General features: G+C 44.1%; 1 protein-coding gene across 3 annotated transcripts in view; it reads right to left on the bottom strand.

The window, feature by feature from the left end:
* Positions 1–25,770, bottom strand: part of ATG5 (autophagy related 5) — a 294,450-nt gene that overhangs the window by 228,504 nt on the left and 40,176 nt on the right. For all 3 annotated transcript variants that reach the window (XM_077289635.1, XM_077289634.1, XM_077289636.1), the window contains exon 5: positions 16,227–16,389. In XM_077289635.1, coding sequence (XP_077145750.1) covers positions 16,227–16,389 — 163 coding nt within the window. The remainder of the gene's footprint in view (positions 1–16,226; positions 16,390–25,770) is intronic.

Genomic DNA, 25,770 nt, shown 5'->3' with positions numbered 1-25,770 from the left:
TCCAGTCCAGGACAGGATTATGAGTTTGTAACCATGGCAGACCAAGCACTAGTACATCATGTAAATTATAAAGTACAAGGAAGCGAATCACCTCCTGATGAACGGGAGTCATGCGCATGGTCACTTGTGTCCAATACTGCGGTTTATTCATAGCCAATGGTGTAGAGTCAATTCCCTTCAGAGGAATAGGAACTTCCAGAGGTTCCAGACTAAAACCGCAGCGTTTAGCAAATGACCAATCCATAAGACTCAGGGCAGCGCCCGAATCCACATAGGCATCGACGGAAATGGAAGACAGTGAAAAAATCGAGTCACAGACAAAATGAACTTAGGCTGCAGAGTACCAATGGCAAAAGATTTATCAACCCTTTTTGTGCGTTTAGAGCATGCTGATATAACATGAGCTGAATCACCACAATAGAAACACAATCCATTTTTCCGCCTATAATTTTGCCGTTCACTTCTGGACTGAATTCTATCACATTGCATAGTCTCAGGTGCCTGCTCAGAAGACACCGCCAACTGGTGCACGGGTTTGCGCTCCCGTAAACGCCGATCAATCTGAATGGCCATAGCCATAGACTCATTCAGACCTGTAGGCGTAGGGAACCCCACCATAATATCCTTAATGGCCTCAGAAAGACCATTTCTGAAGTTTGCAGCCAGGGCGCACTCATTCCACTGAGTAAGCACCGACCATTTCCGAAACTTCTGACAATATATCTCCGCTTCATCATGCCCCTGAGAGAGGGCTAATAAAGCCTTTTCAGCCTGAATCTCCAGGTTAGGTTCCTCATAGAGCAATCCCAATGCCAGAAAAAACGCATCCACACTGAGCAATGCAGGATCCCCTGGTGCCAATGCAAATGCCCAATTCTGAGGGTCGCCGCGCAGGAAAGATATTACAATCTTGACCTGTTGAGCAGGGTCTCCAGAGGAGCGAGATTTTAAAGAAAGAAACAATTTACAATTGTTCCTGAAATTCAGGAAGGTAGATCTATCTCCAGAAAAGAACTCTGGAATAGGAATTCTAGGTTCAGACATGGGAGTGTGAACAACAATATCCTGTATGTTTTGAACTTTTGCCGCGAGATTACTCAGGCTGGAAGCCAAACTCTGGACATCCATGTTTAAACAGCTAAGATCAGAGCCATTCAAGGGTTAAGAGGAGGTAAGAAGCAGCTAGACAGCAATTAAAGGCTAGGCAGCAAAACTCTGAAGGGAAAAAAAAAAAAAAAAAAATTTCCCTTAAACACTTCTCTATCTCCTGCTTCAGCCCAAACAATTAACACTTTGTGGTCCGGCTATACTGTCATGAATCCCAATGGCTAGGGATAGCACAGGACAAGCAAAGTACAAATATATTACGGACGAGCTCTAGGGTGATGGAACCTGGGCTGACCGCTGCCCTACGCCTGACAAACGCAGCTAGAGATAGCCAGGGAGCGTGCCTACGTTGGTTCTAGACGCCACGCACCAGCCTAAGAGCTAACTAGCACTGCAGAGAAAATAAAGACGTCACTTGCCTCCAGCGGAATGAACCCCAAAAGATATAGTTGCCCCCCACATGTATTGACGGTGAAATGAGAGGAAGGCACACACATAGAGATGATATATATAGTTTTAGCAAATTGAGGCCCGCTGTAAACTAGAAAGCAGAACGATACAAAAGGGGACTGAGCGGTCAGCAAAAAACCCTAATCAAAAAAACCATCCTGAGATTACAAGAACCCATGTGCCAACTCATGGCACATGGGGAGAACCTCAGTCCACTAGAGCTACCAGCTAGCATAGAGACATAATAAGCAAGCTGGACAAAAAACCAAACAACTGAAAATCAGCACTTAGCTTATCCTGAAAGATCTGGGAGCAGGTAGGCAGGAACCAAACAGAGCACATCTGAATACATTGATAGCCGGCAAGGGAATGACAGAAAGGACAGGTAAAATAGGAAACACCCAGCCACTGATGGACAGGTGGAAACCAAAGGCCGCAACCCACCAAGGTCACCCAGTACCAGCAGTAACCACCAGAGGGAGCCCACAAACAGAATCCACAACATTGGGCGCACCGCAGAGCTTGGAAGAGAAGGAGCGCCGTTTGACTTTCAATGCAGAATTGGCTGGAATTGAGATCGGATGCCATGTCACGTTTAGAGAGCCCCTGATGTGCCTAAACAGTGGAAACCCCCCACAAGTGACCCCATTTTGGAAACTAGTCCCCTTAAGGAACTTATCTAGATGTGTGGTGAGCACTTTGAGCCCCCAAGTGCTTCACAGAAGTTTATAAAGTAGAGCCGTGAAAATAAAAAAATCGCATTTGTTTACACAAAAATTATCTTTTCGCCCACAAATTCTTATTTTCACAAGGGTAACAGGAGAAATTAGACCACAAAAGTTGTTGTGCAATTTCTCCTGAGTATGGCGATACCCCATATGTGGGGGTATACCACTGTTTGGGCGCACCGCAGAGCTTGGAAGAGAAGGAGTGCCGTTTTACTTTTTCAATGTAGAATTGGCTGGAATTGAGATCGAACACCATGTCGCGTTTGGAGAGCCCCTGATGTGCCTAAACAGTAGAAACCCCCCACAAGTGACCCCATTTTGGAAACCAGACCACTTAAGGAACTTATCTAGATGTGTGGTGAGCACTTTAAACCCCCAAGTTCTTCACAGAAATTTATAAAGTAGAGCCGTGAAAATAAAAAATCCTTTTTTTTTCCTCAAAAATGATTTTTTAGCCTGCAATTTTTTATTTTCTCAAGGGTAACAGGAGAAATTGGACCCCAAAATTTATTGTGCAATTTATGCTGAGTAGGCTGATACCCCATATGTGGGGGTAAACCACTGTTTGGGCGCATGGCAGAGCTCGGAAGGGAAGGAGCGCCGTTTTGGAATACAGACTTTGATAGAATGGTCTGCGGGCGTTATGTTGCATTTGCAGAGCCCCTGATGTGCCTAAACAGTAGAAACCCCCCACAAGTGACCCCATTTTGGAAACTACACCCCCCAGGGAACTTATCTAGATGTGTGGTGACAACTTTGAATGCCCAAGTGCTTCACAGACGTTTATAATGCAGAGTTGTGAAAATAAAAAATATTTTTTTTTTCCACAAAAAAGATTTTTTAGCCCTTAAGTTTTTATTTTCACAAGGGTAACAGGAGAAATTGGACCCCAAAAGTTGTTGTCCAATTTATCCAGAGTACGCTGATGCCCCATATGTGGGGGTAAACCACTGTTTGGGTGCACGGCAGAGCTCGGAAGGGAGGGAGCACCATTTGACTTTTTGAGCGCAAAATTGGCTGTGGCGTTTAGAGACCCCTGATGTACCTAAACAGTGGAAACCCCCCAAATCTAACTCCAACCCTAACCCCAACACACCCCTAAGGCTTCTTTCACACTTCAGTTGTTTGGCGTCAGTCAGCTCCGACATAGTGACGGATCCATCACAATTGTTGAGAAAACGGTTCTAACGGATCCGGTTTTTTTGACGGATCCGTTACTTGGGGGTTGTCTGGGAAAAGTATCTACTTTTTGGAGCACGCGCAGTTGAAAAAGCGGATTGGGGCGACGGATCCGCCGAAATGACGGTAACGACGGATCCGTCGCCCATAGGCGGCCATTCTATGGAATGACGAACGCGACGGATCCGTCGCGAACCGCCATTTCGGCGCAGACAAAAAACGTTACAATGGCCGTCAATGTCTAGATGACGTCCGCCAAATCTCGACGGATCCGTCACATGGCGGATGGAACGGACGACCATCCGCCACAATCCGTCGCTAATGCATGTCTATGGGAAAATAGCGGAACCGCCAAAAAAATGGCGGATCCGCTATTTGATGAAAATGGCGGTTTCAGACTGACGCCAAAAGACTGAAGTGTGAAAGAGGCCTAACCCGAATGCCAACCCGATCCATAATCCTAATCACAACCCTAAGGATAATCGCAACCCTAACCTCAAAACAACCATAACCCTAATCAGAACCCTAAATCCAACGCACCCCTAATCCTAATCTCAACCCTAACCTCAAACCTAACCCTAATCCCAATACACCCCTAATCCCAACCCTGCCCTTAACCCTAATCCCAAACCTAACCGTAATCCCAAACGTAACCCTAATGCCAACCCTAATCCAAACCCTAATCCCAACCCTAACCCTAACTTTAGCCGCAACCCTAACCCTAAATTTAGCCCCAGCCCTAGCCCTAACCCTAACCCTAGCCCTAATTTTAGCCCCAACTCTTCTCTCCTGCCGGCTGGCAGATGGCAGCACAGAGCGGGCGCACTGCGCATGCGCCCGCCATTTTCTTTTCATAGGAAGAAGCCGGCGGCCAGGAGAAGACCGGTAAGTATGATAGGGTCCCCGAATCCCCCTATTTCTCTGTCCTCTGATGTGCGATCACATCAGAGGACAGAGAATTACACATCACTTTTTTTTTTTTTTTTTGCGGTCGCCGGTAAACAGTTAATTACCGGCGATCGCAAAACAGGGGTCGGTAAAAACCGACCCCGATCATGTTCTTTGGGGTCTCGGCTACCCCCAGCAGCCGAGACCCCAAAGATCTCCCAGGTACCGGCCGGCGTGCGCCCGCCATTTTTAAGATGGCGGCTCCCATGGGGAGCCACGAGGAGCACCGGGGGAGACAGGTGAGTATGGGAGGGGCATCGGGGGCGACCGGGGACCCCATTTCTCTGTCCTCCGATGTGCGATCACATCGGAGGACAGAGAAATTAAATGGGAAATTGCGTTTTGTTTTTTTTTGCGATCGCCGGTAAACGGTTAATTACCGGCGATCGCAACTCGGGGGTCGGTAAAAAAACCCCGAATCATGTTCTCTGGGGTCTTGGCTACCCCCGGTAACCGAGACCCCAGAGAAAATCCGACTCTGGGGGGCGCTATTCACTTTTGCCACAGCGCCGTTAATTAACGGCGCTGTGGTTTAAGTACCCTTAGCGGCCGCCGTTAAAAGGCGTATCGGCGGTCGTTAAGGGGTTAAACTTGTATTAGCGACAGATTGCGACGGTTGGCCTCACGTTTCATCTGTCATTCGCTGGATCCATCGAAAATTGTTTGTCCGGTGGCCGGAGACAACGGAGTTAGTAACGTTTTTTGTGTCCGTTGAAAAAAATGGATTCCGTTTTTTTAACTGAGCATGCTCCGATTTTTTTAGGATCCAATCAGCCGGATTAACTAGTCGGATACGGCGAAAAAACTGATCAGTCGCATTAGTTTTTCAAAATTCGACGGATTGTGACTGATGTCAAAAAACTAATGTGTGAAAGAGGCCTAGGGGGGCGTTTTCAGCACACAAAAAAAACAATGTACATGAGTATATACGGTACATATATTACATTGAAAAAGTATTCATACCTATCATTCCCAGTGACCTTTTCCACGTTTTTTACGTTACACCCACAAACTTAAATGTATTTTATTTGGATTGTGTGATATACCAACAAAAAGTAGCAAGTATTTGTGAAGTGTAATGTAATCGATACATGATTTTTTAAATATTCTAAAAATGTAAATCTGAAATACATTTGCAATCGGCTCCAGTCAAAACTTTGTATATGACCACCTTTTGCTGCCATTACTGCTGCAAGTCGTTTGGGGTATGTCTCCAACAGCTTTGCACATCTAGAGGCTGAAATGTTTGCCCATTGTATTTTGTAAAATAGCTCTAGCTCAGTGAGATTAGATGGAGAGCATCTGTGCCCAGCAATTTTCTAGTCTTACCAAAGATTCTCAATTGGATTTAGATCTCTACTGTGACCGGGCCATACACACACATGCTTTGATCTAAACTATTCCATTGTAGCTCTGGCAGTATGTTTAGGATCATTATCCTGCTAGAAGATAAACCTACGCCCCAGTCTTACAGCCTCTAACAGGTTTTCCTCCTGGTTTGCCCTGTATTTTTTTTTTTTATCAGATAATTTTTTATTAACAATATTCAAATTGACAACTACATACAATTGTGTCAGCAAAGAAGAATAAACATCTTTACAAACATTTTGAAACAATCTCCCAGATATGGATTACTGCATGGGACTCAACGACATACAGGTATGGGTATATTGTTGCTTTTTTATTTTACTTTTATTACAGGAGACCAAGGGCTTCGCAGGAATTAGTTGTGGTTCTAAGTATGGTTTAATTAAGAATAATAAAGGAGTCTGTGTGTTTATTTTAATAAAAGGACTTAATTCTGGCTGTGTTTTTATTTACCGTGCAAATATGACGCCTCTCTATTACTAACATCGGGGCTTGATGTCACCCGATGGTGACATCAACCTTACCAGCTATTACCCCACTTGCCTCCGCTACAGGGCAAGTGGGTAGAGCGAGGCTAAGCACCAGAATTGGCACATCTTAAAGATGCGCCTTTTCTGGGGCGGCTGAGAGCTTATGTTTTTAGCCAGGGGGGGCAGTATCCATGGCCCCTTCCTAGACTATTAAAGGGAACCTGTCACCCCCAAAATCGAGGGTGAGCTAAGCACACCAGCGTCAGGGGCTTATCTACAGCATTCTGGAATCCTGTAGATAAGCACCCGATGTATCCTAAAAGATGAGAAAGAGGTTAGATTATACTGACCCAGGGGCGGTCCCGGTCCGGTCCGATGGGTGTCGCAGTCCGTCGCCTCCTATCTTCATCAGATGACGTCCTTTTCTTGTCTTCACGCTGCGGCTCCGGCGCAGGCGTACTTTGTCTGCCATGTTGAGGGCAGAGCAGTGCGCAGGCGCCGGGCCTCTCTGACCTTTCCCGCATCCTGCGCACTGCAGTACTTTGCTCTGAGCCGCAGCGTGAGGACTAGAAGAGGAAGTCATCCTATAAAGATGGGAGGCCCCGGTCCGGACCGCGGTGCCCATCGGATCGGACCGCCCGCGTGAGTATAATCTAACCTCTTTTTCTCATCTTTCAGGATACATGAGGGGCTTATCTACAGCATTCCAGAATGCTGTAGATAAGTCCCTGATGCTGGTGGGCTTAGCTCACCGTCGATTTGGGGGGTGACAGGTTCTCTTTAATATCAGCTCGCAGCTGTCTGCATAGCCTTTGCTGGTTATTAATTATGGGGAACCCCACATTTTTTGGGGGTCCCCCATTTTAACAGCCAGTAAAGGCTAAGTATACAGTTGTGAGTTGATATTAATAGCCTTGGAAGCTCCATGGGTATTACCCACTTCCCAGGCTATAAACATCTGCCTGTGAATCCCCGCCCCGCAGTGTCTTCTGATTTATTCTCACTGCGGGGCTGGGATTCACAGGCAGGGGCTGCTGCACAGGCGCTGTCAGCTAGACTGCATATGAGGACAGAGGACAGGTAGCGCTCACTGCGCCTGCCCAAGGCATGACAAAAGAGCGCAGGCGCCGGCTCATTTCAAAACAGTGCTAAGGAGGCGGCGCCCGGCGCCAAGAAGATTTGAGTGACGGCTGAGTGGCGTCTGCAGCAGGGGGGGAAAGACCTGCCTCCTTGACTGAAGAAAGGTATTTGGGACAAATTACAAAACGGATTATTTCTGAAATTACAGCACCAATAAGTAAAAGAGCCACCTTGTCAGAATGCAGCATTACTGCAGCACAAGGTGGCTCTTTTAGTTTCAAACGCCTGGGGGGGGGGGGTGACAGGCTCCCTTTAACAAGTGAAATGCATGCTCAATTGGGTTGAGATCAGGTGACTGACATGGCCATTCAAGAATATTCCACTTCTTTGCTTTAATAAACTCCTGGATTGCTTTGGCTTTATGTTTTGGGTCATTGTCCATCTGTAGTATGAAACGACAACCAATCAGTTTGGCTGCATTTGGCTGGATCTGAGCACACAGTATGGCTCTGAATACCTCAGAATTCATTTGGCTGCTTCTGTCCTGTGTCACATCATCAACACTAGTGACCCAGTGCCACTGGCAGTCATGCATGCCCAAGCCATCACACTGCCTCTGCCGTGTTTTACAGATGATGTGGTATGCTTTGGATCATGAGCTGTACCACGCCTTCGCCATACTTTTCTCTTTCCATCATTCTGGTAGAGGTTGATCTTGGTTTCATCTGTCCAAAGAATGTTATTCCAGAACTGTGCTGGCTTTTTAGATGTTTATCAAAGTCCAGTCTAGCCTTTTTATTCTTGATGCTTATGAGTGGCTTGCACCGTGCAGTGAACCCTCTGTATTTACTTTCATGCAGTCTTCTCTTTATGGTAGATTTGGATATTGATACGCCTACCTCCTGGAGAGTGTTGGTCACTTGGTTGGCTGTTGTGAAGGGGTCTCTCTTCACCATGGAGATTATTCTGCGATCATCCACCACTTATCTTCCGTGGGCGCCCAGGTCTTTTTGCATTGATGAGTTCACCAGTGCTTTCTTTTTTTAAACTCGTTTATTAAACATAAAAGAAACCACAACAAGGTGCACATGATATTGTAACCAAACTAATACACAAGTATAATTCCAGTCATCTTAATACGCAACTTGTTATACAGCTTCGTTCATAAAAATGTTAGGACATTACAGTACACCCAAGGAACCTATAATAAAACTTTGAGCTTTTAAAAACCCATCATCTTGCTGCCAAAAGGAAAAACAGAAACCAAAATCCACTGTAACGAACATATATTTTAAATATTGAAAAGAGGCGGTGACCAATGAAAATTCTGTCATTTAATGTAGGAAAGCTAGGCTATCCATCACGTGACGACATGGTGAGGTACGATGAGTTCCATATATCCCAGATCTTATCAAATTTTCCCATGCAACCCCTATTCTGGTATAGTGTGCGTTCGAAAGGTATTACTGAGTTCACCAGATCGACCCATGCTCTGAGTGACGGATTATTGTTCCCCATCCATCTTAAAGCTATTATTTTCCTCGCTAAAAAAAGTGTTTCTCTCAGAAAAATTTGTACATGGTGCCCCCATATCTCATCATCTAGTACTCCGAATAAACATGTTAATGGATCTAAAGGGACAGAAATATGCACTAGAGAGGATAGTAAGGATATCACCTCACTCCAAAAGGATTGAATGATTGGACAGCCCCAGATCATGTGTAGAAAATCCGCCTCCTCTGTATGGCATCTCAAACATTCCGAAGAGCCACTCCTACCCATTTTAAATAGCCGCGACGGGGTTAGATAAGCTTGATGTATTATACATAGCTGGATCATTCTATTGTTAGCCGAGGGGGATACCTTGGATGGGGACTCTAAAATTATTTCCCAGTCCTCATCCTGAAGATCTGGAATTAAAAGCTTCCATTTCCCTTTAACCGGCAATACCTCAGAATCCGCACCCACAGACAACAGATGTGTATATAGCGTGGATATGAGACCTCGGGGCCCCTGTGATTTGAGGATCCCTATTAACGGAAGGGATGATATTATTGACATAGAACCCATTCTGCGTATATATGATTGTAACGCTGATCTAAGTTGCAAATAACGAAAGAATTGGGATCTTGAAATATCACATTTAACTCGTAGCTGTTCAAAAGACATCAACACACCCTGTTCATATAAATTATTAATGGAAGCAATCCCATGCGAGATCCAAAATTGGGTGGATGGGTGATCTAACAGCTCCCGGAGACACTCATTATTCCATAATGGCATTTCGGCTATAATATTTTCAAAGTGAACGACTTTTTTCCCTTGACGCCAGACCGATCTTGCCAGGCGAAGGAGTGGTAACAATTTAGGGGTATTGGGTTTGTCTATTTCCAAAAAATCCAGTAAACACTCCGTTTTTGCAGCATGGGCCAGATGACTTTCCGAATTTGGAAGATGACCCCCAGGCATCCACGCACTCAGAGCTCTTAATTGTCCGGCTAAGTAATACAGAAAAAAATTTGGTAACGCTACACCCCCCATCTGTTTGGATCTATGCAGAGTAGATAGCTTAAGTTTAGGTCTAGATTTCCCCCACACAAAAGATGATATCAAGGAATTTAGGTTTGAAAAAAAGGATCTGGGGACAGGAACTGCACTGTGCTGAAGGGAATAGTTGAGCTTCGGAAGTAGTATCATCTTAATCAGATTTATACGGCCAGAGACAGACAATGGCAGTTTCTCCCACACCGTAAATTTATATTTAACTAGATCTAATAATGGCAGAATATTAAGTTGTAAATCAAGTTTGCTACATCTAGGTATATTTATTCCTAAATATTTAAAGTGGGACACTACTGGTAATGGTGATAGCTCCTCAAGGTGATCAGCCGGAGCATGGGAGAGGGACATCAAGGAGGACTTATCCCAATTTATATATAATCCGGAGTACCCACTAAATTTATTTATGATGGAAATCACATGTGGCAGTGTCTCTTCTACATCATCCATAAATACTACCATGTCATCTGCATAAAGGCCAACAGTCTCTACACGGTTAGCTATCTCAATACCTTTAATAGACGGGGTAGATCTCATACGTGTCTCTAGTGCTTCGATAGCAAGGGCAAAAAGGGCCGGCGAAAGGGGGCAACCCTGCCGGGTCCCTCTCATTAGGGGGAAAGCATCTGACTGGGAATTATTGATTATTATCCGGGCTTTAGGTTTCATATATATTGCACTGATCCATTTTTGAAATTTGGGGCCGAAACTATATTTCTGCAGACATGCATTTAAAAAGGACCATTCAAGGGAATCAAACGCCTTGGCCGCGTCCAGCGAGGCCAGAGCCCATCTGTTTTCCAATTTTAATGAGCTACATTGTGTTACCGACTGGACCCTCCTAATATTAATAGATGTATTTTTACCAGGCATAAATCCAGTCTGGTCTGGGTGTATTATATCTAATATTACTGTATTCAATCTAGTGGCTAGTATTTTAGTAAAAATTTTATAGTCAACGTTTACCAGTGATATAGGGCGGTATGATCCACATTCCAGGGGGTCCTTACCTTCCTTTTTTAAAACTATAATATTTGCATCATAAAAAGAATCTGGCAAAGAACCTCCTCCCCTCCAAATTCCCTGGAACACCTTCAAAAGACTTGGTGCCAGGTGATCTCGATATTGCCTATATAGTTCTATGGGAAACCCGTCGGGGCCTGGTGCCTTCCTAGAGGCCATGTCTGCTATAGCAGTGTTAATTTCCTCCAAGGTAAAATCTGCGTCTAAAAAAGCTTGTTGTGCAGAGCTCAACACAGGAAATTCAATATCTGACAAGTAACCCAGACAGTCCAACGTATTAAGGTCCCCTTGAGAACGGTATAGCTTTTTATAATATTCCTGAAAGCATTGAAGTATGTCACTCGTGGAGGTCACTATTATACCATCTGATTTCCGGATTTTAAGTATAGTATTTGATGTATTGTGTGGTCGTACCATGAAGGCTAATAGTTTACTTGATTGATTCCCCAGTTCAAAGTAAGTTTGTCGAGTGAAAAAAAGTTTACGTTTGGATTTAGTATCAACATATTGTGCATGCAATCTGTGGGATAACAACCACTCTGCCCTGTTCACACTGGTCTGATTAGCGATATAGGCTTTTTCTGAGTCCCTCAGTCGTTTTTCCATCTCATCATCTTCACGAGAAGTTTTCCGTTTAATGTAGGAGATTGAAGACGTCAGGCAACCTCTCATGAACGCTTTAAGAGCGTCCCAAAATATATTTATATTTTGTGGCTCTGGATCGGATGTTATGAAACAGTCTAGTTGGTCTAGAATTCTATCATTGGGGCCAATCAGTTTTAACCAGAATGGATTTAGTTTCCAAACCCTCTCCTGTCTCCTCCGACCAAAGTTAAGTTTAAAGATTACTGGGCTGTGGTCTGAAATACCTCTATTCCCATGTTGTACCTCCTCCACCCAAATTGCCAGATTGCTGGAGCCAAAGATATAATCCAAGCGAGATAAAGTGCGCCGGACCGACGAATGACAGGTGTACTCTTTTTTATCTGGGTATTGTATCCTCCATAAATCCAACCACCCACTGCCCTCCATGAATGTAGATAAACGAGATCGGCCGAGAGTCACCTCCGGAGCCCTATCTTCAAGTCTGAGTCTGTCAAGGCCCTCATCCATAACCAGATTAAAATCGCCCATGCACACAATATGTGCATCTGGGTAGTTTAAAGTAAAACCCAGTGCCTTTTTTATGTTGGACATATTAGCAGGGGAGGGATTATATATACAAATAATAACATATTCCTTCAAATCAATCCATGCGTGTACAAAAATAAAACGCCCTTCAGTGTCTCTCCGTATCTCTCCGACTTCCCATCTAATATCTTTATGGATTAACAACGAGACCCCTCTAGAGTAGCTCGTATGAAATGTGTGAACAGACCACTGTACCCACGGTTTCTGGACATAACGGGCCGAATCCCTTGTCAAGTGTGTTTCAACCAGAGTGACCACATGTGGGTGATAGCGTTTTATCTGGGAAAATACTTTAACTCTTTTTCGTGGTGATCCCAGGCCTCTCACATTCCAGGTCAACCATGTAAGATTAGATGCCATACTCTCTTAGTCGCATATTATAAACATTGTTACACCAACATATTCCTGATATACAGTGGAGAAACACATCATTTTGGCAGCAATTTTTTGTAGAACAAGCTTGAACAAAACTATAAGATAGAAACAGTGTATAAAAAAACCAAACAGTGTAGGAGTGAAGTCCCATACTCCTATAGACAAGAAAAAACGGGGATATCCTCACTGAAATCAGCGTCCGATATTGTTGATAAATTCGACGCCTTCCTTGGAAGCTCCATTTCGTGATCAATAGCACAAATATTTTAGAATTATTTTGCATTGGCCGCACCGTGGGTTCGCAGCCATTCAACCGCCTCTTCTGGGTCAGTAAAAAACACAGAGGTACCCTCATAGACCACTCTCAATCTAGCAGGGTATATCATGGAATATATGACATTGCGATCTCTGAGTTGTTTCTTTATATCGATAAAACGTGCCCTTTGTTTCTGAAGCTACACCGAAAAATCCGGGAAGATTGAAATGGTAGCATTGTGAAATTTAATAGGGCTTTTCTGCCTTGCTAGACGCAGGATAGCGTCTCTATCTTTACCGTTGAGAAGGCGTGCCAAGAGATGCCTCGGGGGGGCTCCGGGGGGAAGATGTCTTGTGGGAACCCTGTGGGCTCTCTCCACGGAGAAAGTTGAGGAGAATTCACCCCCCAAGGAGGATTTTAGCCAGTCTTCCAAAAATTCTTCAGGGTGCTGGCCCTCAGAACGTTCTGGTAGACCAACAATCCGGATGTTATTTCGTCGTAGCCTATTTTCCAGATCATCTGCTTTCTGTTTCCAAGCATTAATGGAGCCAGCCACCTTTGTCAATTTAGCCTCCATGGGGGGAATAACATCCTCCACCTGAGAAACTCTTGTTTCCACCTCCGTAATGCGACCTCCCATACTTTGCATATCATGTCTCAGACGGCCCACCTCAGTATGCACGTCCTCTATCTTTTCTGTAAGAGTAGATCTGGTCAAGGAGATAGCTTGCATTAATTGTTCAGAGGCTCGTTTAAGAGTTAATTCTTCCTGTACCCCCTCCTCATTACTATCTGATGGACGGCCCTTACGTGGCGCTAGTGAGGAACTGTTCCTAAGGTTCCGACCACCATCAGGGGGATCCTCTCTGGCATATTTTTTCAATTTGTCGGCGGTTGCCGAACCCTTTGAATGCTGCATGACTCTTTGAGGTGGAAGGCAATATGGTGGTTGTGAGGGGTCACGAGACAGGCAGGATGCCCCTAATCACAATGGGTCAGGTTATATGCAGCAGTGTCTAATCAGTTGAAATAAGTAAACTTAGTGCACCAGGGGGGAGGAGAAGGGTCGCAGCCCACGGAGACAGCAGCAAGGAGGGGTGCCAAACCCTCCAAATCTATAGCGCCGACAGAGGGAGATGTCTTCAGACTGGGGGGAAGACCGGGGCCAATATTTCAGGGCACACACCGATAATCCCCACTATAATTAATGAATGCCAGTAACGGTCACCTCCCCTGAAGCGCTGCCCGGATAATGCTTAGTGCAGCAACTCCTCCTGTCTGAGTGCGCACCTGCAGAATGTCTGCCGCCTCTCTCCAGTACCGCCGATCCACTCCTCCAATCTCCAGTGCCGTCGGATTATGCTGCAGAGCCGCCTAGGTACGCTGAAGTCCCAGCGGTACTGTTAAAAGTTGCGCCGCTCTGTGATCTCCTGGGCGCGCGCTCACAAAGATGGCCGCCGCCTCGTGTGTCCCGCTGCACTCACAGGTTCCCTCGGGTCCCAAGCCGTCCTCCAGCCGTGGAAGACCACCCACTGCAACCGCTCACCTCCCGGTGCCTCAGGAGAACCGTAGGTGGTGATTATTCCACTTTTAAAGAGGTTAATGTGCCCGGATAATAGCAGGATATTAGGAGCTCCAGCCAAGTGCGTCTGCTCGCTCCAGCTACATAGCCACGCCCCCCCACCAGTGCTTTCTTTCTTTCTCAGGATGTACCAAACTGTAGATTTTGCCACTCCTAATATTGTAGCAATTTCTCGGATGGGTTTTTTCTGTTTTCGCAGCTTAAGGATGGCTTGTTTCACCTGCATGGAGAGCTCCTTTGACCGCATGTTTACTTCACAGCAAAACCTTCCAAATGCAAGCACCACACCTCAAATCAACTCCAGGCCTTTTATCTGCTTAATTGAGAATGACATAAAGAAGGGATTGCCCACACCTGTCCATGAAATAGCCTTGGAGTCAATTGTCCAATTACTTTTGGTCCCTTTAAAAACAGGGGGGCACATGTTAAGGAGCTGAAACTCCTAAACCCTTCATCCAATTATAATGTGGATACCCTCAAATGAAAGCTGAAAGTCTGAACTTCAACTGCATCTGAATTGTTTTGTTTAAAATTCATTGTGGTAATGTCTATAACCAAAATTAGAAAAATGTAGTCTGTCCAAATATATATGGACTTAACTGTATATATTCTATGTGTATATATCAATCCTATCTATTCTAACCTGTAAGTGTGATTTTACTGTAGCGGCACTTGAATTGCCGGCTTTTCAAAGGAGGTACCGTTCTACAGAAGTTTTTTTTCTCTGGGGGCACTCAACTTCATTAGCATGCGTAAAGAGACCCAAGTTAGCCCCCAAAATGAATGAAAAAAACGCACCAAAACAGCAAAAAAAAACGCAGTAAAATTTGCGTTTTTGCCGCAGCTTCTTTCCTGCCAAGAAATCAGGTTTTGTTGCAGAAAAATAAACAGCAAAAACACCCAGTGTGAACATACCCTTAAAGCGATGGGGATAACTTTTCGATCACTAGGGGGTCCAATAGCTGGATCCCTGACCGATCTCAAGAACCAGGGCTCAGAACAGCCTTGTGTGAAGCGGTGCAGTGGTTGATCACATGCGCTGCTGCTCCACTGATATCAGATAAAGATGATATCAGAGATCAACATGTTTTCAACAAGCCCATAAGAATGAATGGACCAAAATGATTGACCACCGCTCAATTCACATATGGCAATTCAGAGCCCGGTTCACCGCCTCCTGCTATCTGGCCTCCCCTCTAGCAATCTTGCACCACTCCAATCCATCCTACAATCTACTGCCCGACTAATCCACCTGTTTCCCCGTTATTCCCCAGCCTCTCCTCTCTGCCAAGCCCTTCACTGGCTTCCTATTGTCCAGAGGCTCCAGTTCAAAACCCTAACTGTGACATACAAAGCCATCTACAACCTGTCTCCTCCACATACATCTGTGACATGGTCGCCCGGTACTTACCTACATGCAACCTTCAATCCTCTCAAGATCTCCTTCTCTACTCCCATCTTACCCGTTCTTCCCACAACCGCATACAAGACTTATCCCGTGCTTCCCCCATACTCTGGAAGTCTCTACCACAACACATCAGACTTTCGCCTACCATGAAAACTTTCAAAAAGTACCTCCTCTTCCGAGAAGCCTACAACCTGCAGAGATCCTCAGTCTACTGAACCACCACACAACCAGCTTTACCCTCTCCTAATGTATCCTCACCCAACCCCTGTAGACTGTGAGCCCTAGCGGGCAGGGTCCTCTCTCCTTCTGTACTTGTGTGTGCATTGTATTACTTATGTTGATTGTACTTGTCTATGTATGCCCCTTTTTTCACATGTAAAACACCATGGAATAAATGGCGCTATAAAAATGAATAATAATAATAATGGTAGGGGTCCTAACAGTGGGACACCACCCCCACACACTCCCTTCCTAAGAATAACACACTCAGTGGAATACATACCATTCTGTAAACCCATCCATAGTTGTTTGTGATCCTTCTTCTGCATTTCATTTATGACTTGACTTTTGTGCTTTAAAGCATCAGCCTCCTTCACAGATGACATAAAATGTGCTTCAACCACCTCTTTGGACTGGCAATGCAAAATATCTTTTGACGGAAAATTCTGTCAAGAAAATAAAGGATATGTGAATTGTAACTTACAAACAAAGCTTTGGGCAAGTTACATCTCTCAGAAGCAACTGCATGAAACCCCAAAATGGGCCAGACTAGTTCTGGATTGAAGGCCTCAATATTTTATTTAAATATTTATCTTTGTATTTTGGTGGCCATACTTTACTTTGGAAATTGTAAGAGTTTAACTTATTCATTTACATAGAAAAAAAATCCACTGCAGTTTTTAGTTTTTATTAGCATAAAAATCAATCATAAATAATGCTACAAATTTATTGTACGCTGCCGGGATCAGTCGAATGATTCACTGACTGCCACCATCTTTGTACAGGAGGAGCGCATGCACAGTTTTGACCGCCGCTATCTGTCTGCACAAAGATGGTGGCGGTCTGATTTACTGCGCCTGCGCGAATTATGCGCAGGTGCAGTCAATTATGCGGCTGATCCCGGTGGCAGATGTGCGATGTGTCTACAGGCAGAGGAAGCCAGTCACATTAAAGGGGTTTTACCACGAACGAAAGTTTATTTTAAAAATTGACTGTCTGACCGTGCACGGAGCATACCACATCTCCTGGGCAGGGGAGGAAGCAAAAGACAATACTGACATTACAGCAGGGGATCACAGTGGATTAATTTTATGAGGTAAAATATTTCACTGACTTTTTTAAAAATATTTTACCTCACAAAATGTATCCTCTGCGATCTCCTGCTGCAATGTCAGTATTGTCTTTTGCTTCCTCCCCTGCCCAGGAGCTGTGGTATGTTTGGTAAACGGTCAGACAATTTTTAAAATGAACTTTTGTTCGTGGGAAAACCCCTTTAAAAAGCAAATATCAACGCCAACATGGCTCCTCATAAAAAGTACACCAATGACAATGAAAGGAAAGCAGCAAAGGCACAAGTCGAAGACAACAAAGGGCAAATGAGACTCTTGAAGAGCAACAGCATAGCTAGGACAAAAACAATGCATATAAGCGTAGGCGTCAAGCACATGAGTCCCCTGATGCAAAATTCATTAGATTATCACAGGATGCCATTAGGCAACAACAGCGCCGCATGCCTGACCCCATCATGACATTATCGTCCTCCCAATGCGATAGCATCGGGCCTCCATCTAGTAATTTAATGTTTCGGTAAAGTCTGTAAAAGGATTTCCCAAGAACAAAGTTAATTTTACTCAGTAGATCTCGGAATAATACGTTTCCACAATTGGATATATTTAAAAAAAATGTTCCTTTGCTGAGATAATCTTATAAATGTGCCCCTGCTGTGTATTGTGTAATGGCTCTGTCTAACCGTTCAGGGACACAGCCTGATCACACTACATCTCCTGGACAGGGAGGGTGGGGGGAAAGAGTATACAGACATTACAGCACGGTATCACAGCTGATTCTTTTGGTGAGGTGTTATGACCCCAATGGCAGAGAGTCTCAGAAATAATGACTAAGTCTGCAAACACAAAAAACCAGCTCATAGGGCAGTGGAAACTGAGCTGACCATATATCTAATCCTAGCACCACAAATAACAGCAGCCGGGGAACGTGCCTACGTTGGTTCTAGACGTCTCGCGCCAGCCGGAGAACTAACTAACCCTAGAAGGGAAAAGAAAGACCTTTCTTGCCTCCAGAGAAAAGACCCCAAAAGTTGGATACAGGCCCCCAACAAATAACGGTGAGGTAAGAGGAAAAGACAAACGTAAGAATGAGCTAGGTATTTAGCAAAGAGAGGCCCACTGACTAATAGCAGAATATAGTAAGATGACTTATATGGTCAGCAAAAACCCTATCAAAATTTCCACGCTGGATATTCAAGAACCCCCGAACCGTCTAACGGCCCGGGGGGAGAACAAAAATGAAAATGAAAGCAAGCAAATAACCAAAAAACAAAGAAGCAAGACTTAGCTTAATTTTGCACGAACCAGGACCAGCAGACAGGAGCAAACAGAAAGGATCTGATTACAACGATGCCAGGCACTGGACTAAGGATCCAGGAAGCTTATATAGCAACACCCCTGGACTAACGACCCAGGTGGGTGCCAAACTGAGGAAAGACAATCCCAGAGTCATATCACTAGTAACCACAAGAGGGAGCCAAAAAGTCTAATTCACAACAGTGAGGTAAAACATTTCCTTGACCGTTATTAAAAAAAAGTCTTTCCTCTAAAGAATTATTTGCAATCCCATGCTGTCATGTCTGTATACTTTTTTTTAATTTATTTATTTCTACCCTGCCCAGGAGAAGTGGTATGATCAGACCATGTTCCTAGCTGCGGGTACTTCAGAATTCTCCTACTCTCTTGCAGTATTCAGCATTCTCTTGAATTGTAGTTATTCTCCTGTACCTGGCAGCGGCCACTACACACTAAACAAAGCTGTGCAGTTCACAATCATTCAATGTTTACATTCAACTCCCAGTGTTAAAAATAGCAATTTATAGGGGTGTCTGATGTCAGACCTCCATCCCCCCCACAAATGATCCCATTTTGGAAATTAGTCCCCTTAAAGCAATTTATCTAGAAATGTGGTGATCACCTTGTACCAAAGGGGCTTGTCAGAATTTTATAATGATGAACTCTGAAAATGATTTTTTTTATTTTTTATTTTTTTTTTTTTTAACTAAAATGTTGCTCTGGCCCCAAATTGTTTCATTTTCACAAGGATAGCAGTAGAAAATGGACCTCAAAATCTGTTCCACAATTTTTCCATATACCCCATATGTGGGGGAAAACTACCATTTGGGCACACAGCAGGTCTCTGAAAGGAAGCAGTGACGTTTTGAAACACAGACTGATGCAATGGACTGCAGGCGTCATGTCCTGGTATGTGAATTTTATAATGTGGTGGCATACGCTAGCAGTGTAGAGTGCACCAGGTTGGCATACACGAGCAGTATAGAGTGCATCAGTTGGCATACGTGAATTGTGCAAGTCAGAAATGAATTTAGTAGTCCATGGACATGTGGTACAGTTTGAAGGATTCTTTTATACAAAGGTCAGGTTTGTTGGGGGAAGGTGTCACATTGCTAAATGGTGTCCTTTCTTATCCCTCTTTTATAACTCACTCGGCACCTTTTTTGCAACCTTCCTTTCTTTGCTGTTTGAGGGATCTCACTGGGGAAATGTTGCCCTGGTACGATGTACAACACTTTTGCACTATTGTATCTGTATGATGTGCACGGTCTGCTTCTTGTTACACACCTTGGCTTTTGTCAAGGCACTGTATGGCTAAATGACTATCAGAGAGATCAACTGCCCCTATGTTCTTGTCGTACCTCAGTACACAGTCTGGTTTGTAGGCCTGTGCAGAGATACCTCGTACAGGGGTGCGGATGCTGCAATCAACATGTTACGTGGTCAAGAAAAGGACATTCCTCTTGTCTTTGACCACCAGCATGTTGTCGCTACCATTGGGCTCTGCTCTCACCCTTCCCGAGTAGTTCCCATCAGTCTCCTAGGGAGGCTTTTCTGATTTTTGTTGTTAGTACTGCGGGCTAAGATAGCTCACACACAGAGGGACTTGAACAGTGGGATGCTGGTATAGCAGTTATCTACATTGATGTGATAACCTTGATCCTACTGTGGTTGCACCAAATTCCACACAATTTTCCCAGTCACTCCCAGGTAAGGGAGAGGGCATTAAGGGGGTTAAATCCAGGGGTCCTTCCCTTCATAAACGCTTAACTTGTGGGTGTACCATAAAACACTCTCACACAGCTTGAACAGTTTAATTCCACACCTGGCCCTCTTACTAGCAGGTATTGTCAGAATTTGAGGCTCCCCTTGAAATGTATTAGGGACTCATCTACACAGAAGTCCTTTTGGGGAATGTACACCTCATCAAACTTGTTGCTGAAATGATCAATGACAGGCCGAACTTTGAAAAAGCATTCTACGTTGGGTGTCTTCTCGGTGAGGGCATTGTGCATTATCACTATAATACAAACATTTTTGGATTGCCTAAAACAGTTTATGGGTCATAGCCATGTGGAACAGTGGAGTGTTGTATAAAACATCAACACTCCAACATTGTTGAAGCTCTGGCTCCTTCACTAACCCCATGTGGAGGACCAGACACCAAAATGTCATCATTTCTAATGCGTCAAAAAAATAATATTATTAATAATAATAAAAAATATATCTATCTATCTATCTATCTATATATATATATATATATATATATATATATATATATATATATATATTGGGGCAAAAAAGTATTTAGTCAGTCAGCAATAGTTGCACCACTTAAAAAGATGAGAGGCGTCTGTAATTTACATCATAGGTAGACCTCAACTATGGGAGACAAACTGAGAAAAAAAAATCCAGAAAATCACATTGTCTGTTTTTTTATCATTTTATTTGCATATTATGGTGGAAAATAAGTATTTGGTCAGAAACAAAATTTCATCTCAATACTTTGTAATATATCCTTTGTTGGCAATGACAGAGGTCAAACGTTTTCTGTAAGTCTTCACAAGGTTGCCACACACTGTTGTTGGTATGTTGGCCCATTCCTCCATGCAGATCTCCTCTAGAGCAGTGATGTTTTTGGCTTTTTGCTTGGCAACACGGACTTTCAACTCCCTCCAAAGGTTTTCTATAGGGTTGAGATCTGGAGACTGGCTAGGCCACTCAAGGACCTTGAAAATGTGATTTTCTGGATTTTTTTTTCTCAGTTTGTCTCCCATAGTTGAGGTCTACCTATGATGTAAATTACAGACGCCTCTCATCTTTTTAAGTGATGGAACTTGCACTATTGCTGACTGACTAAATACTTTTTTGCCCCACTGTATATATTTTTTTATTATTATTTATTTATATATTTGTCTAAGGGGTACTTCTGTCTTTCTGTCGGCAACTTCCGTCACGGAAATCCCACGTCGCTGATTGGTCTCGCCAGCTGCCTGTCATGGCTGCCGCGACCAATCAGCAACGGGCACAGTCCGATTAGTCCCTCCCTACTTCCCTGCAGTCAGTGCCCGGCGCCCGCATACTCCCCTCCGGTCACCACTCACACAGGGTTAATGCCAGCGGTAACGGACCGCGTTATGCCGCGGGTAACGCACTCAGTTACCGCTGCTATTAACCCTGTGTGTCCCCAACTTTTTACTATTGATGCTGCCTATGCAGCATCAATAGTAAAAAGATCTAATGTTAAAAATAATAAAAAAACAAAAAACCTGCTATTCTCACCTTCCGTCGTCCGACAATGCGCTCGCGCCTGCCGCCATCTTCCGTTCCCAGAGATGCATTGCGAAACTACCCAGAAGACTTAGCGGTCTCGCGAGACCGCCAAGTCATCTGGGTAATTTCGCAATGCATCCTGGGAACGGAAGATGGCGGCAGCCGCGCGCGCATCACCAGAGCTTCGCAGGATCCCGCCGGTTGAGTATATAACTTTTTTATTTTAAATATTTTTTTTTTTTTTTACAGGGATATGGTGCCCACACTGCTAAATACTACGTGGGCAGTGTTATATACCGCGTGGCTGCTATATACTGCGTGGCCTGTGTTATATACTGTTTGGGCTGTGTTATATACTGCGTGGCCTGTGCTATATACTACGTCATACCACGTGGCTGCTATATACTGCGTGGGCTGTGTTATATACTGTTTGGGCTGTGTTATATACTGCATGGCCTGTGCTATATACTACGTCGCCTGTGTGCCTGTGTTATATACTGCGTGGCTGCTATATACTGCATGGGCTGTGTTAAATACCGATTGGGCTGTGTTATATACTGCGTAGCCTGTATTAAAACATCGGCTATTCTAGAATATGTATGTATGTATGTATGTATGTATGTAGCAGCCACATAGTATATAGCACAGGCCACATAGTATTTGTCTGCTATATACTACATGGCTCCTATATACTACGTGGCCTGTGCTATATACTATGTGGCTGCTATATACATACATATTCTAGAATACCCGATGCGTTAGAATCGGGCCACCATCTAAAATATATTATATATATATATATATATATATATATATATATATATATATATATATATATATATATATATATATATATATATATATATATATATATATATATATATATATATATATACACACACACACACACACACACACTCACTGGCCACTTTATTAGGTACACCTGTCCAACTTCTTGTTAACACTTAATTTCTAATCAGCCAATCACATGGCGGCAACTCAGTGCATTTAGGCATGTAGACATGGTCAAGACAATCTCCTGCAGTTCAAACCGAGCATCAGTATGGGGAAGAAAGGTGATTTGAGTGCCTTTGAACGTGGCATGGTTGTTGGTGCCAGAAGGGCTGGTCTGAGTATTTCAGAAACTGCTGATCTACTGGGATTTTCACGCACAACCATCTCTAGGGTTTACAGAGAATGGCCCGAAAAAGAAAAAAAATCCAGTGAGTGGCAGTTCTGTGGGCGGAAATGCCTTGTTGATGCCAGAGGTCAGAGGAGAATGGGCAGACTGGTTCGAGCTGATAGAAAGGCAACAGTGACTCAAATCGCCACCCGTTACAACCAAGGTAGGCCTAAGAGCATCTCTGAACGCTCAGTGCGTCGAACTTTGAGGCAGATGGGCTACAGCAGCAGAAGACCACACCGGGTACCACTCCTTTCAGCTAAGAACAGGAAACTGAGGCTACAATTTGCACAAGCTCATCGAAATTGGACAGTAGAAGATTGGAAAAACGTTGCTTGGTCTGATGAGTCTCGATTTCTGCTGCGACATTCGGATGGTAGGGTCAGAATTTGGCGTAAACAACATGAAAGCATGGATCCATCCTGCCTTGTATGGAGCATCTTTGGGATGTGCAGCCGACAAATCTGCGGCAACTGTGTGATGCCATCATGTCAATATGGACCAAAATCTCTGAGGAATGCTTCCAGCACCTTGTTGAATCTATGCCACGAAGAATTGAGGCAGTTCTGAAGGCAAAAGGGGTCCAACCCGTTACTAGCATGGTGTACCTAATAAAGTGGCCGGTGAGTGTGTATGTGTGTATATATATATATATATATATATATATATATATATATATATATATATATATATATATATATATATATATATATATATATATATATATATATATATATATATATATACATATATATATATACACATACATACACACTCACCGGCCACTTTATTAGGTACACCATGCTAGTAACGGGTTGGACCCCCTTTTGCCATCAGAACTGCCTCAATTCTTCGTGGCATAGATTCAACAAGGTGCTGGAAGCATTCCTCAGAGATTTTGGTCCATATTGACATGATGGCATCACACAGTTGCCGCAGATTTGTCGGCTGCACATCCCAAAGATGCTCCATACAAGGCAGGATGGATCCATGCTTTCATGTTGTTTACGCCAAATTCTGACCCTACCATCCGAATGTCGCAGCAGAAATCGAGACTCATCAGACCAAGCAACGTTTTTCCAATCTTCTACTGTCCAATTTCGATGAGCTTGTACAAATTGTAGCCTCAGTTTCCTGTTCTTAGCTGAAAGGAGTGGTACCCGGTGTGGTCTTCTGCTGCTGTAGCCCATCTGCCTCAAAGTTCGACGCACTGTGCGTTCAGAGATGCTCTTAGGCCTACCTTGGTTGTAACGGGTGGCGATTTGAGTCACTGTTGCCTTTCTATCAGCTCGAACCAGTCTGCCCATTCTCCTCTGACCTCTGGCATCAACAAGGCATTTCCGCCCACAGAACTGCCGCTCACTGGATTTTTTTTCTTTTTCGGACCATTCTCTGTAAACCCTAGAGATGGTTGTGCGTGAAAATCCCAGTAGATCAGCAGTTTCTGAAATACTCAGACCAGCCCTTCTGGCACCAACAACCATGCCACGTTCAAAGGCACTCAAATCACCTTTCTTCCCCATACTGATGCTCGGTTTGAACTGCAGGAGATTGTCTTGACCATGTCTACATGCCTAAATGCACTGAGTTGCCGCCATGTGATTGGCTGATTAGAAATTAAGTGTTAACAAGAAGTTGGACAGGTGTACCTAATAAAGTGGCCAGTGAGTGTATATATATATATATATCTTTCTAAACGGACGCCAGTAAAAGAAAAAAATATAAATAAAATAAGTATACGTTAGTAGATGCTATTTACTACAGTATATTGTTACGGTCCCTAAACTAGTCCCATCAACTAATCTAAAATTACTTTTTTATTAAAATCATTTTTCAAACAAAGAAGAAAAAAAAAACAACTACCGAAGGATGTAGGACACACACAAGTATGTGGTGCAAGGACGGGATACATGCAACAGACAGGAAAAAACGTCTGAACTCTTGATTGGTGTGATCGACATCATCCGATCGCATCAGTCAGAGCTGGCCTTAGGGTACCATCACACAGTGCAATTTTGATCGCTACGACGGTACGATTTGTGACGTTCTAGCGATATCGTTACGATATCGCAGTGTCTGACACGCAGCAGCGATCAGGGATCCTGCTGAGAATCGTACGTCGTAGCAGATCGTTTGGAACTTTCTTTCGTCGCTTGATCACCCGCTGACATCGCTGGATCGTTGTGTGTGACAGCGATCCAGCGATGCGTTCGCTGGTAACCAGGGTAAACATCGGGTAACTAAGCGCAGGGCCGCGCTTAGTAACCCGATGTTTACCGTGGTTACCAGCGTAAAAGTAAAAAAAAAAAACCGTACATGCTCACCATCTGATGTCCGTCCGGTCCCTTGCCGTCCGCTTCCCGCTCTGACTGTCTGCCGGCCGGAAAGTGAGAGCAGATCACAGCGGTGACGTCACCGCTGCACTCTGCTCTCACTGTACGGCCGGATCTGTCAGAGCAGGAAGCGGACGGCAAGGGACCGGACGGACATCAGATGGTGAGCATGTACGGTTTGTTTTTTTTTACTTTTACGCTGGTAACCACGGTAAACATCGGGTTACTAAGCGCGGCCCTGCGTGTGACCGCAGTCTATGACGCTGGAGCGATAATCATACGATCGCTGCGACGTCACGGATCGTGCCGTCGTAGCGATCAAAATTGCACTGTGTGACGGTACCCTTAGAGACACTGCAGCTGCCGTTTAATTGACAAACAAAAACGCTGTGATTAGCAGTTCAATTCTGTTAGAAACCTTAGGCACCTTAATGCAACAACCGCGACTGCAGTCGGTGCCACATTTTAGCCATGACGTACCCAGTATGTCCAAGTACTTACCAACCATGACATACTCGGTCTATCTGTTCATATAAGGTATCAGTTTTGATCATGCCACAGATTCTCTGTGACCCAGACAAATGTATGTGCTCAGTCACTCCATTTTCAAACTACATTCCTGTGATCTTTCACATTCTAGTGGGGCCTCAGCTACATATTGAAAGCAGTTAACTT

Source organism: Ranitomeya variabilis, chromosome 2 (genome assembly GCF_051348905.1).
Source record: "Ranitomeya variabilis isolate aRanVar5 chromosome 2, aRanVar5.hap1, whole genome shotgun sequence".
Lineage (NCBI taxonomy): Eukaryota > Metazoa > Chordata > Amphibia > Anura > Dendrobatidae > Ranitomeya > Ranitomeya variabilis.
The sequence above is the reverse complement of the archived record's forward strand: the minus strand, read 5'-3'. Positions and strand labels throughout refer to the sequence as shown.